Below are 14,600 nucleotides of genomic sequence, written 5' to 3'. Positions count from 1 at the left end.
CCCTTCCCCACCCCCAAAAATCAATGAAACAAAAAGCTGGTTCTTTGAAAAGATAAAATTTGATACACTACCAGCCAGATTAACCAGAAACAGAAGAGAAAGGACTCAAGCTCAGTCTGAAATGATAAAGGAGACATTACAACTGATACCAAAGAAAAACATCCGTGAATACTACCAACACTTCTATGCCACAAACTAGAAAACATAGAGGAAATGGATAAATTCCTGGAAATAAAACCTCTCAAGCCTCAATCAGGAAGGAAAAGAAATACTAAACAGCTCAGTAATGAGTAGCCAGACTGAAGCAATAATAAAAAATATTACAACCAAAAAAAGCCCTGGACTGGATGGATAGCCAAATTATACCAGACCTACAAAGAAGAACTGGTATCTATACTATAGAAATTATTCCATAGCATTGAGAAGGAGGGAATCCTCCCTAACTCATTCTATGAACCCAGTATCTCCTTGATACCAAAGCCAGGAAAGGACACAACAATATAAGAAAACTATAGACCAATATCCCTAGTGAACAAAGATGCAAAAATCCTCAACAAAACACTCGAAAACCAAATTCAACAGCACATCAAAAAGATAATTCACCATGATCAATGAGTTCCATCCCAGGGATACAAGGATGGTTCAACATACGCATATAAATAAATGTGATTTCACCACATAAACAGAAGCAAAAACAAAGACCATATGATCATCTCAATAGATGCAGAAAAAGCATTTGATAAAATCCAGTATCCTTTCATGATGAAAACCCTCAACAAAGCAGGCACAGAAGGAACATACCTCAAAATTATAGAGGCCATACACAACAAACCCACAGCTAACATCATACTGAATGGAGAAAAGTTGAAAGCACTCCCACTAAGAATTGGAACAATACAAGGGTGCCCACTGTCACCACTTCTATTCAACACAGTACTGGAAGTCTAGCCAGAAGAATCGGGCAAAAGAAAGAATAAAGGTTATCCAAATTAGGAGAGAGGAGGTTGAACTATCTCTGTTTGTGATGGATATGACCCTGTATCTATTAATAGAAAACCATAAAAAAATCCACCAAAAGATTCCTGAAATTGATAAATACATCTAGCAAAGTTTCAGGTCACAAAATCAATGTACAGAAATCAATAGCATTTCTATATATGAATAAACATAAAGGTGAGAGGCACATCAAGGACTCATTATCATTTGCAATAGCTGCAAAGAAAATAAAATACCTAGGAATATATTTAATCAAGGAGGTGAAAGATCTCTACATGGAGAACTACAAAATATTGATGAAAGAAATCACAGATGGAAGAAAGAAACCAAAAAACATCCCATGGTCATGGATCAGTACAATCAGCATTGTTAAAATGTCCATATTGCCTAAAGCAATTTACAGATTCAACACAATCCCCATCAAAATACTAATGTCATTTTTCACAGATCTAGAAAAAATAATTCTATGCTTCATTTGGAACCAGAGGAGAGCCCAAATAGCCAAATCAATCTTAAGCACATACACAACCCCCCCCCCTCCCAAATCTGGAGGCATCACATTACCTGACTTCAAATTATATTACAAGGCAATAGTAACCAAAACAGCATGGTATTGGTACAAATGTAGAGACACAGACCAATGGAAAAGAATAGAGAAACCAGAAATAAAACTGTCTACCTTCAACCAGCTGATATTTGACAAAGGAGACAACAACATACAGTGGGGAATAGAAGCCCTATTCAATAAATGGTGCTGGGAAAAATGGATAGCCACATGCAAAAGGATGAAACAGGATCCCTATCTCTCACCACTCACAAAAATTAATTCAAGATGGATAAAAGACTTAAATGTAAGGCATGAAACCCTAAAAAATTCTAGAATAAAATATAGAGAAACTCTTCTAGACATAGGCCTAGGCAGAGAATTTATGACTAAGACCCAAAGGCAAATACAGCAACTACAAAAATAAACAGATGAGACTTAATTAAATTAAAAAGCTTCTTCATAGCAAAGGAAATAATCACGTTAATAGATAATCTACAGAATAGGAGAAAATATTTGCCAACTATACATACTATAAATGGCTAATATCCAGAATCTACAAAGAACTCAAATCAGCAAGAAAAAAAGAAACAAGCCCATTAAAAATGGGTAGAAGACCCAAACAGTTTTTCAAAAGAAGATAGACAAATGGCCAAAAAATATATTAAAAAATGCTCAACATCACTAGTCATCAGGGAAATGCAAATTAAAGCTACAATGATGTAACACCTTACTCCTGTCAGAATGGCTATTATTAAATAGTCAAAAAACAATAGATGCTAGCCTGGATGGAGAGAGAAAGGAACGCTTACATACTGTTGGTGGAACTGCAGGTTAGTGCAGCCTCTATAGAAAACAGTGTGGAGAGTCCTCAAAGAAATAAATGTAGACTTACCATTTGATACAGTAATCCCACTGCTGGGTATCTACCCTATGGAAAAGAAGTCATTTTATCAAAAAGACACCTGCACTGAAATGTTTACTGCAGCACAATTCATAATTGCAAAGATGTGGAATCAATCTAAACGCCCATCAATTCATGAGTGGATTAAGAAAATGTGATATATACATAGCATGTAGTACTACTCAGCTATAAAAGGAATGAAATAATGTCTTTTGCAGCAACTTGGATGGAACTAGAGACTATTACCCTAAGTGAAGTGTCTCAGGAACAGAAAAACACATACCACATGTACTCTCTAATAACTGGGAACTAAACTATGGGCACATATGGGCACAAAGAGATGTAATGGACATCAGAAAAGAAGAAAGGGGTAGGGTGGGAGAAGGTGAGGAGTAAAAACTTACCTATTGGGTATAATGAACACTACTCTGGTGATGGACACACTAAAAGTCCCAATTTAAACCATATACAAGGAATTCAGGTAACAAAAACATCTGTACCCCATTAATATTTTGAAATAAAAAATTTTTAAAAATTTATCTATACTCAGATGCAAGGAATATTGCCAATAGTTTACTATATCTCAAACAGGAAAATGAGATCAGTTGAAACACAGTTTGATATCTATCTTGGAAGACAAAGGGTTAACATCCTAACTAGATAAATATTAAGGAGACTAAAGAGTTGTAAGCAACTTGCATTGCTGATAAGCAAAATTTTGTTTCAAGTATACTGAATAAAATATTAAATCTTCAAAAAATAATGTATATGAATCTATATTTCAAATAGACTTCTTGATCATTTTAAATTGTCTTCTTATCTCAGGTCTGATCAGGTTGCTATTGTTTCAATATTGAATGTAATGTGACTGATGAACTAATATGTCATTTCTTGGAGTAAATGGTATCAGTTGTGTCATTTTCTTGTGATTCATTTGAAATCAGTATTATTCTTGATTTGACTTTTATGGCAGAATTTTTTAAAAATGTCCATGCTTTTAAGATTTAGTTAAAACCTGATAACAGAAACTATAAGACCACTTACTTGGGAAAACATAAACTATAACGTGTTTATTATATAATAGTTGAGGCAGAGTGCCTGTCATTCTACCATGTGTAACTCCCACTCTTTTTTTCAGGATGCCTCAGTGTCCTGTTAGTTGTAACTGACATTGGCCTAAGCACAGGTGCCAGTGCCAATTCTTACATTAAATTCCAGTAAAATTCATTGTCCCATTTTACTTAAAGTACATATAAATAAAATACCTAATATTTTGTTTCCATACCCAAAAATATCATCTTCAAGGTGAACTACTCTAGGGTATTTTTAAAAACCTCATTGTTCTAGTCTTTGGAAAAGTCCAGATGAAAGATGGCTGCTAAACTCATAGCCAAGAACTCTTAAAAGAGAAGAGTTCTGGTAGGCTCTTAAAAATGAGACTTAAAAATAAGATCAGATCAGATCTTTAAAAGGCTATGTTTACAATATATTTGAGACTTAAAAATGAGATCAAATCATATCTTTAAAAGGCTATGTTTACAATAACAGGACAGTTATGTTAATTAAAATATATTTACATATGCATATTTTGCTCAGTAAGAAAGCATAAGATAGACACTGAAATGTTAAAGGATTTTACTTTTTGCTTCTATATCTAATTTACTACAATAAACATGCACTATTTATATAATAAAGGTGTAAGCGGTGCTAAAGTACACACACAAAGTTGGAAGGTGATAAAAGCAACTAAAGAATAGACTAAATCTTTAAGAATAACAGTCAGGATAAATCCAGAAGCTTTTATGAGCCAAAAAAAGCTTACAGAAAGTATCAAAGACAGTCAAAGACATGTCTAAAGCTATATTCAGAGCAAGAATGAACAGATCTATCCTTGTAATGGAAAGAAAGCAAAGATAAGGTAAGAGAAAGTGCATCTAGTTGTAGTACCTTCCAAGTTCATGTCTTAGGCTCATTTCATGTTGCCTAAAGAAAGGAAAGTTATCAGTAAAATTAGAGAAAACAGTAAAATTACAAAAACTTCAGAACACTTGAGATGGGTATGTGTTTTGACTTTCAAAAGAGAAGGCAAAATCCATAAAGTACAATCTCAGGGTCTGACTGCCCAGTAAAATTCCAGAATGATTGAGCATGGTGATTCTCAATCCTACCAGGCTCAAGTCCTCTAATATTTTAAATACCTTACAATATTCCCTTTACTATCCAGAAATAAAAGTCAAAGATAACGATCTCTTCTCCAATGAAAAAATCAATATAATGCCTTAACTGCTATTTATAAAAAGATAAAGGAATTTATAATGTTTTTAATAAGTAAATTTGTGGGCCATGACCATGCCATAGATATAATAGTCATATGCTTGCCTCTATTTAAAATGAATCAGTTGGAATTAAGCTACACACTGACATTTTGAAAAAGGGCTTAATAAATATATTTGTGTGTATATATTTGTGTATATATATATTTACACAATATATTTGTGTATATATACACACAATCATGAATGCAATAGTTGCAAATACAGATGATACAGGTTGAGGATCCCTAATCCCCAAATCCAAAATCCGAAATGCTCCAAAATCCAAAACTTACTGAGTATTGACATGATGCTCAAAGGAAATGCTCACTGGAGCATTCTGGATTTCAGATTAGGGATGCTCAACCCGTACATATAATGAAAATATTCCAAAAGCCAAAAAATATGAAATCTAAAACATCTCTGGCCCAACCATTTCAAATAAGGGATACTCAATCTGTACAAGTGGTAACCAAATACCACCAGCAGAGTTGCTGACATGAGTTTTCACAATGATGAAGAACTCAGTAAAATTCTGAACAAATGAAAGTACAATTTTCCCTCTATTTCCTTACATGGTAGGTGCATTACTGGGATCAGTGTATACTAAAAGCAAGCCCCAGACAGTTTGTGTGGAGAGGCGAATCACAGTTAGGTTGTAGGTTTAATTATAAACATGTTTTACTGCTACATCAATGGAAGATCTAAAAGTCATTCAGGTTGCAGAGTTAAGTCTTTATTGTATAGGACTGGCATGTGTATAGCAGCAGGTTGTTTAACATCCCTGGTCCTTGCCTTTCATATCACTGCAATTTAGGATTACACCTCTCTATTTTTGTATTAAACAAAAAATTCCCCCACAAGTTTCCAAAAATGCCTCTAGATGGCAATAGTATCCCAGTTGTGAATTACTGATCCCTTAGCACAGGATATACCACAGTGTACTTGTAACAATGCCTTGTACGTAAGAATAGAGAGCATCTTCTTAGAGTTCTGTTTATGGTTGTCCTATCTTGGAAGGTAAAGAAAGCAGGGACCAGAATGATCTCAATTTAAAAGAGCTGTATTGAATGTGTTTAGGTTTAAATATTGCAAAACACATTTAAAATATAAATTAGCATTGGTCATTACAACTTGACCAGAGTACTTCATTTCACTTGGCTAAATATTTAAAGCAGAAAAACTAATAATAAAGAGGCCCCTACTTCTCTGGAGAGGGCTTAGAATACAAGCCAAGGATAGGTTCCTGTAAAAACCTTGTGGGAAATGGGAAGCTTGCTTTGATAAAAAGAATGAGAATGGGAGAAGTTGATCTATGAAAGATCTGGGTTCAGTTTCCAGACAGGCATTCCAAGTGGCACATTAGATGATGGCTTAAGATTCTACCTATGACCCCATATATCCTACTCAACAGGTCAGGAAGAGTTGTAACCACATATCTAGGAACAGAGTGCTTTTTTATGGTATTCTGCCCTATACCTAAGAATGGAAGAAAGGACTGTATTGGAGTTGAAGGCGTCTCATTTCGTGTTCAGAACACACAATAAATAGGCCTATTTCTTTTTGAAAGTTTGTATAGAGTTTTCAATTGAATCCAACTCTATGGGTGATTATATAAAATTCCTGATAAACTTACCCCTTAGCTAACCTGAGAGCCATTCTGCAGCAATGGTTACAAAGCACTTTCATTATTTACTCATTCAAATCATTTCAATATTAATGGGAAAAAAATCATGATGAACAAAAATAAAATTTTAAATAAAGGCAGGGCCTGATGCAAAAAGAAAAATTAGTAATACTGATTCTGTATTTATTTAAAATTTTTATATTTTGTTCATCACGGAATTTTTGCATAATTTCTTTAAAAGATTGTATTGAAAAACCGTTTATCTTGATTACTGAGTTTTGGGCGACCCCTTAAATTTTGTGCAGAGGTAAATGCCTCATTAGTCTCAGTCCTGGTCTTTAATAATTCTCAAAAATGAACAGAACCTCTTTTCACTGATATCAGAGTACTGAGAGGCTCCAAGTCTTCCATATGTGTACTTTTCTTAAGCATACTACTTCAACAAAAATTTAAGCAACTTAACTAGTTACAGCAGAGTCCCTAATGGCATCTACCTCAATCCTGAGAGATCCACCACTTTCCTTCTGGGCCAGGCGCAAAGTGCGCGGAGGTGTAAATCATACTGCAGCAGAGAAATTTAGAGAAAGAGACTGCGGTGGTCTCCCTGCAGCAGGACTAGTCATGTATAGGCCTTCTTGGCCCTAGAAAAACAGAGCTTGTTAGATTAAGAAACTAAATTCTGGAAGGTTAAAAAACAAATCCATCACCGACAGACGTGGCTGTTAGGCCTGCAATCATCCCCCTCCCAGCCACCTCCCTCTCTAGGAAGCTGACGGGGAGCCGGGAGAGGCAGGCACCACTTTACCCACCCTGCTCTCGGGGAATCCGCACCAGGCAGTCCACCATGCCTTTGTACTGAGCCTCGGGGCTGATCTGCTTCGAAGAGGCCTGCACCTGCAGCAGCAGCTTCACCCGCTCGATGGGCGCCACGGCCGTCTTGGACACAGCCGCTGCGACCCCGCCAGCCAGCAGGTCCTTCCCGAAGGACGCGGCGTCAAACAGCCGCTTTTCGGCCCTCTTCTCTGGCTTCTTTTTCGCAGGCTCACGCTGCATGATAGGGTGATGGACGTAAAAACTGGCAGCTGTGGCTCAAATCGAGGGCAGAGGCGACGAAGAAGGGAAGGAAAATCGCTTCAGCCTCGTCCTGGCGGGAAAGCAGCGCTCAGGACTGCGCTCAGGATGACGGGAGATACGCACGCAGGGCGGGGCCCACGAAAAGCTGCGCAGGCGCCTCCAACCGCCTCCCGCCACCTGACACGTGGCTCCCGGGCGCTCGGTGCCGCCTCCTCAAGTCTAAGCCTGGGCTCTGCTTGCGGAGGGCGGGGTGTGGAGGCGGTGGGTTCTGGGCAGGAAAAGCACAGAAAAGGACCCAGGAGGGCCAGATTTGTTTTAGGGAAATTTAGCAGCCGAAACTAGGGCAGAGGAGTAGGCCAAGAGTGTGGGATTATGAGTTTTAGGTCTCAGGGTTATCCCCTTTACTTTCATCTTAGAAATTGATTTACTCTGTTCCTTTAAGCAGGGATCGTTTGTAAGTCACTTTCTCATTGCATGTCTTTGCTGTCTGCACCCCTCACAGCATAATTAAAGATATTCCTCTTTTCCGTATTGTATTTAAATGGATAATTCTATCTAGAGTCGTGGTTCTGGGTCCAGACTGCACATTCAAAGAGGATGGGTTTTTTTTTTTTGGTTTTTTTTTTTTTTAAATTTATGCTTGGAATTAGGCTCTGACGGGTAAATTAGAACCTCTGGAAGTGGGGGCCTCAGTATTTAAATTCCCAGGATAAGTCTAGTGTGCAGGGTTGAGAACCAATGACCTATTTTAGAAGAGTAGTTCACAAACTGTTAGATTGCAGGATCCCTTTTTTTACTCTTAAAAATTATTGAAGACACGGTGAAACTTGTTTTTGTTATATTGACATTTGCTATATCAAAAATTAAAACAAATTTAAAAAATATGTATTCATTCATTTAGAATAACAAATCCATCATAGGAAACATAAGTAACACTTTTAAATAAAAAATTTTCAAAACAAAAAATGGAGTGAGAAGAATAGCATTATTTTATATTTTTGAAACTCTAATGTCCAGCTTAGTAACAGTTGGATTCACATTACTGCTTTTACATTCTGTCTATTGCAATATCACACATGTAGCAATTCGAAAACTCTATTGTCCATTCAGGACAGAATTAAAGTGAAAAAGGCAAATAATGTGTTGCTATTATTAAGAAAATAGTTTTGACCTCAAGGAACCCCTGAAAGAGCCTCAGTCATAGGGAGGAGTCCCCATACCACATCTTGAGAACTTATCTAGAGGCTGATAATCAGATTCAGGTTTGACTTCCTTTGGCAAGAATACTCAGTAGAGGTACATCTATCCTGCACATAACATGTCTTTATTTTCTTCCACTTTGTCTTTTTCACTTAATATATCCTGGAGGTCCTTCTGTAGTGGTATATGATATATTCCTGATTTGTTTCTATAGCTTGTTTGATGGTTTTTAATAAATAGAGATCCCACCTTACCATCTCTTATTCTGTAGGTCCTGCAGAGCCTTGAAACACATCTGAGATGAATTTTTAGCTTTTTTTGAAATTTAGGTTGTGATTTTTTCATTATTTTAAGTATGTTGTAACCTTCCTAGTATCACTTGTCACTGGTCAAAACCATTTAGGCCAGAAGGACTCCAAACCAGGAATGTTGTTAATCTTTTGCATACTTTACATAAAAGCAGTTGGCAAGTCCTACTGGTATATGTTTGGTGCTACTTCCTTTCCATAGCAGCTTATTCAACTCTTAAGTGGGCTTTCCAACCTGAGTCTCTCCCCCACCATTTGACGTGCTGCTTGCCAGATTCATCTTTCTGAAGGAATTGCATTAATCATATTTCTAGACTTTAAAAAATTGAGTCTTCTTATGAAATCCATTGTAAATTCAAGAAACAATTGCATTTTTATTAGAAAAAATCTGAAAAATTAAAAGTTTCAGTCTCCTTTAAAGGAATCTGAAGCATTAATGGGCACATAGGGAGAAAGTGAAGGGGGAAATTACTTGAATCACACTCCAGGTAAGACTTTTTTAAGATCCCAAAGAAGGTTAAAGTCAAAGGAATCATCTCTGGTCAAAGGGAATGTAAGTATCACAGAGGACAGAAAGGAAGAGTTTGCTGCTCCCAGGGCAATTTTCTCCTCTTCTCCCACTCTCTCCCCTTGAGACATTTGAATTGATAGTTGACAATGTCTATCACATATTCCTTTATGATATAAAGTTTATTTCTGACATGTATTTATTGATAGAAGACAGACAAAAGTGAAAGCAACTACTTAGAAATGTAGCTTTTTTTTTTTACCTTATTAAGAGCACTGAATCAATTCCTTTCAATAGATTGGAGCTAAAAATGTTTAATTTGTTGTATTGATTTTATTTACTGATTTAGGGAAGGAAAAAAGTTCTAGTGACTTATGTTAATTAAAAGTATAGAATCTTAGAACCTTTGTACTGTTCTCTCTGCTCTCCTTAGAAACCAGCATGGTTAGTTTCCTCACTTTCTTCAGGTCTGGGGTCACCTGAGCAAACTTTCCTAGCCACCCTATCTGCTGTGTTACATATCCTTTTTTCTTGCTTCAGTATTTTTATTCTTAGCATTTATCAACATATTTTACTTACTTGTCTGTGTTCTGCCTCTCCCATTGGAACATAAACTGCATAAGGGCAGGCATTTTTAAGCTGTTTTGTTACTGCTATACTCCCAGTATCCAGAACAGTACTTGGCACAGGGTAGAAAATTCAACAAGTATTTATCGGATGGAAAGGCAACACAATTGCAAACAAACCTCCAGACCATTTTTATTTAAAACTATCAATATAGTATAAAAATAGTTTTAATTATATAGAATGTAGAAATACAACTCTGCAAATTAAGACATTTCATACAGTTTGATGTATAAAGTTTTAATAACATTTAGTACTATATTTAAAAAGATCCAAAGTATAAATCTTTGTTCTTAAAACTGTTTATTGATGAATTTTTCTCAGCTTCTGTCCAACATTTTGTACAGTACCAGGTATGATTTAACTGACTCCTTGGCTTTCAACCAATGGATATTTAATAATAATAATAAATGACAGTAGTAGCAGCTAACATTTTTATAGCACAAAATATGTGCCAGGCACTATTTAGAGAGAATTAACACATTCAACAAATAATGTTCAAAGCAGAAAAACCTAGTAAATTGGTTTCATAGCTTTGCCCATTTGTATTAGAAATATAAAAAAAAGGAGACACTGCAAAATTACTATCTTGCCATTATGCATCATCATCAATAGTCCCTTGGCACAAATAAACATTCCCTTGCTAAGTACAGTTCTCTGACATGACAAAAACAAACAAAAAAGAGCTGAAGAAAGGGGAGAGAGAGAGAGTAAAGGAGAGAGTGAAGGAGGGAGAAAGAGAGAGAGTCTAAAACATCATTTCAGGGGGCTAAAAAACAGATGATAAGACAGTATTTGTTATTTTTTAAATGCCAGTTATATAGTTTTTCACATTAATAGTCTTTGGTGGAAGGGTACATTTGCATGATACTAATAAATCTAACTTAATGTTTCTATATCTGCTAAAGTATACCTCTGAGGTGTCTGCACTGTCACCTTGTTCCCCTTTATTTAATACTCATGGGCACATTATTATCCAATTATCAGATTGACCTACTTTCACATGTGACTCTGAACATATTTGGAAAAATAGGCAACTAAGTTTACCTATAATGCTTATTACTTCAATATCTATTTGGAGATGAAAAACAAGATGATGTTTGGTTTTATTTCTTAAAACTGCAGTGGTTCTGTAACATCGAAATTATAGTGCACATCTACAATATAGCAAAGATTTTCCTTTTATTAACATCAGCAGTATGCTTTGCCTTTTATTTCAGTTATTGAGAGATGGTCTCCCAATTCTTTTCCATCAGGAAAGCAATTCAACAGATCAAAATTTCATTAGATGAAACAAAAAAGTACCCAATGATAAAAGCCCAAGCCTTAGTTCAGTCTGCCTGAAAACCTGAAATGATCAATAATTGCATTTATTAATAATTATCAGTATTAGAAATAGCTCATGGTGTTTTGAGGGACATATCCAGAAATTTAGGACATTTAATAAATACTTTTAAACAAAGTGCCTTAATACATATATGTACACAAGCCATCCTCAGACAGTAGTTAAGAGTCTACCACTTGACTCAATATTGTGATTTTAAGGGGAGGATATATCAAGCTATTTTCTACAACATTTCAAGAACCAAGGTTTATAACCCTAATGTGAATACCAAAGTTAAGGCCCACTAGTCACCAATGGGACAGATATGCTGTGGTTTATGTCTTAAATGCCTAGGTGAAAATCTCTTAAACTAATGACAGAGTGATAATGTGTTTCTTTTAAGACCAAATGACACAAATAGTATCCCAGTGTCCTGGCTATGTTTTGCAATTAGTTCTGACTAAGCTGGGTGGCTCACATTTGGGGTAAGGAAATGCAGAGACTGATTTTAGATGTGCTGGTATAACTTGTCTTCCAAAGCTTAAGTCCTAAAGAAGAAACAGCCCAGTATTGTAAAGTGTTGGAGGCACTGAACCTCCAGGAAGATCAACTGGGTAAATGTCAATTAAAAATGCAGTATTTATGTTTTTTCTTTCTCTCAATCTACCAAATTCTCTCAGCCAAAGAAAATTCTTATACCATTACTTTTCTTTTCCTACTAAAGATCAAGTAAACTATTGTTCACTAAAGTATTCCCCCTTTGGGAAAACCCAATACATATTGATCCATATTTGTAAGACAAAAATTTGTATTTTACAAAAGAAGTCACCATAGGATTTCTTTAGCCAACTTTTTCAGTTTTTTTTAACATGATTTGGTTTTTAAAAAAAATTTACATACAACTTTCCTGAAAATCATGAACTGTATAAAATGTACATGTAGTATACCTGAATATATTTTAACAAAAAAAGAACAATGACAGTTTACAGGACAAGTAGTTTTAAAAATATATCCTAGTCAAAATTGAGCATACCCGAAAGAGTAAACAGAATCAAATAAATAAAAATTAAGTTTAATTTTCATTTTTCCCCTCTTTTCCCACAGTGAGGTATGTACTAAAATACTTAAACTAATGAAAAGTAGTTTGATAAGGTTCTGATAAGGAATCAGTACTTGGACATTACAAATTTAGGTATTGACCAATATGCAAGAGAAAAAAAAGCAGTACATTTTACTTTACTCAATAGGGACTTTTAAAACCTCAACAGTATCATCTCATTTGTACATGAAAACGCTGAGCTCAGAGAGGTATAAAACTTGCTCATGGTCACAGCAATAATTAGTGACAGAACCTGGTCACCTCCTTCCAATTTCATGATTCCTTCACCAGACATCAATATTAGTTTTGAGAAAAATAATAAATTGGGCATTTTTCCAAAATAAACACTTCCTATATTAATTTTATAAAAAACACTTCACATTATTTCAAACTAGTCAATAAATTAACTATATAGCAAAATAGCAATAAGTTAAGAATCCCCTTTTTATAGTTTGATCAAGTATCTTCTCAAAAGTCTAACAATATTACATTAAGATTTAATGCATCAATTCCAACAGCATTTCATCTCAATACTTAACAATGTTATGTTCAATATTGAAAGGTGAAAAGAAGCTAAACCTTATCTCTTTGTGTATCGCTCTTGGCAATTCTAACAATTCAAACAGCAATTTAGTTTGATGTTCTATGCATGTGTTTCTGTGCATCAAGAAAACACAGCTACAAGGTTAATCCAAAGAACAACTTAAAAGCCATTTCAACGGCAATTTCTGTTACTGAGTCATGAAAACAGACATAAAGTTCTTGAGGTTTTGGATGAAGAAAGAGTCTCCTGCAGAAGAAAAAAACACATTCATTTCAGAAATTAAAACAAAAAAAATTAAAAAAAGAAAACCCTAACCCTTCAATTTATTTTATTATTTTTGTTCCTGAAAGAATCAGTAGTAAATTGAAAAACCACTAATCTAAATCTATGGTAGGGGGAATGCAGCTAGATTGATTTCTAAATATTAATAAATCATACATGCCTTATGTCAATTATTTTTATTGTTCCAGAGAATAAAAATCCTATTTTATCAGTATGTATTACCATACTGCTCAGTGTTTAAATATTAAGTCCAATCATTATTATTACAATAAAGCCAATAGTATCAGCATCACTTTAAGCACAATAGTTATTAAATATTTTATTGCCATTTGCATTCTAATGCTTTATTTTATTAAAGATATGATGGCTCTTTTTGCAGATAGTACTGAATTGGGATTAACATTAAAATTTTATTTGGTTTTCTTAAAGAATTAAAATTTTAATCTATTTAATCAGTACTAATATATATAAATTGAAGTATTTAAACTGGGGACAGTTCTGCCTCACTTTCTTAACATTCCTCTTCTATATACATCTGCATCATGATAATTCAACACCGTTTGTTTCTTTTGTTCCAACTGTTGTGAACATAGTTAATGCTCCACTGTATACCTGCATTATGCCTAACTGCTCTTTTCATCTCTAGTCTCAATCTTGTGTCCACAGCATTCCATTCACTGCTCCCAGCTTAATCTTCCAACAGTACAACTCTGATCACACTGCATGGAGTTAAGCTTATGCTGATGTTCCCAAGCCTGGTTGTTACACACCATATCACAAGGAAGCTTACTAAAAATACAGATTCCTACTTCCATAGATTCTGATTCAGTAGGTCTGAGGTGGACCCCAAGCATCTCTGATTTTAACAGAGATTCTAAATCTCTTTACAAAAGGGACTTGTAAAGTGTTTTTCATACAGCTTAATACTACATCATAGGTATCCAATAATCTTAGTCCTACCCAACTCTGTGCCCTTTCCTCCACCAAATATTACTGTAACTCAAAGAACCTTCAGTGAAGGCTCTCTGCAGTGGTCCATCTTGATCTTTCACTTTATCTTTGTATATTTCATTCCTTTAACATCCTGGCAAACCAGTCTACTCACTGCCATGCCTTGTGATTTGTGATTTCCACTGTTGGATCTTTGTTCATCTCATTCTCCTTTCCTAGAATGGTCTATCCAAATCCAATTCATTTTCTAAACAGATCAAAGGAAATCTCTAAGCCTTTCTTTGCAATCCTTGTTTAAACCTG

General features: G+C 35.2%; 2 protein-coding genes across 2 annotated transcripts in view; both read right to left on the bottom strand.

Annotated features, from left to right (window-relative positions):
• Window positions 1-7,436, bottom strand: part of SLC25A31 (solute carrier family 25 member 31) — a 32,635-nt gene extending 25,199 nt beyond the window's left edge. Inside the window, exon 1 of the mRNA XM_069493348.1 lies at window positions 7,193-7,436. Coding sequence (XP_069349449.1) covers window positions 7,193-7,436 — 244 coding nt within the window. The remainder of the gene's footprint in view (window positions 1-7,192) is intronic.
• A 5,762-nt stretch (window positions 7,437-13,198) lies between these two features.
• The window catches only part of INTU (inturned planar cell polarity protein), a 56,054-nt gene continuing 54,652 nt past the window's right edge, over window positions 13,199-14,600 (bottom strand). The window contains exon 16 of the mRNA XM_069493429.1: window positions 13,199-13,310. Within this exon, the coding sequence (XP_069349530.1) occupies window positions 13,199-13,310 (112 nt within the window). The remainder of the gene's footprint in view (window positions 13,311-14,600) is intronic.

The sequence above is a fragment of the Eulemur rufifrons genome, chromosome 18, assembly GCF_041146395.1.
Source record: "Eulemur rufifrons isolate Redbay chromosome 18, OSU_ERuf_1, whole genome shotgun sequence".
Taxonomy (NCBI): domain Eukaryota; kingdom Metazoa; phylum Chordata; class Mammalia; order Primates; family Lemuridae; genus Eulemur; species Eulemur rufifrons.
This window is presented reverse-complemented; position numbering and strand designations above follow the sequence as displayed.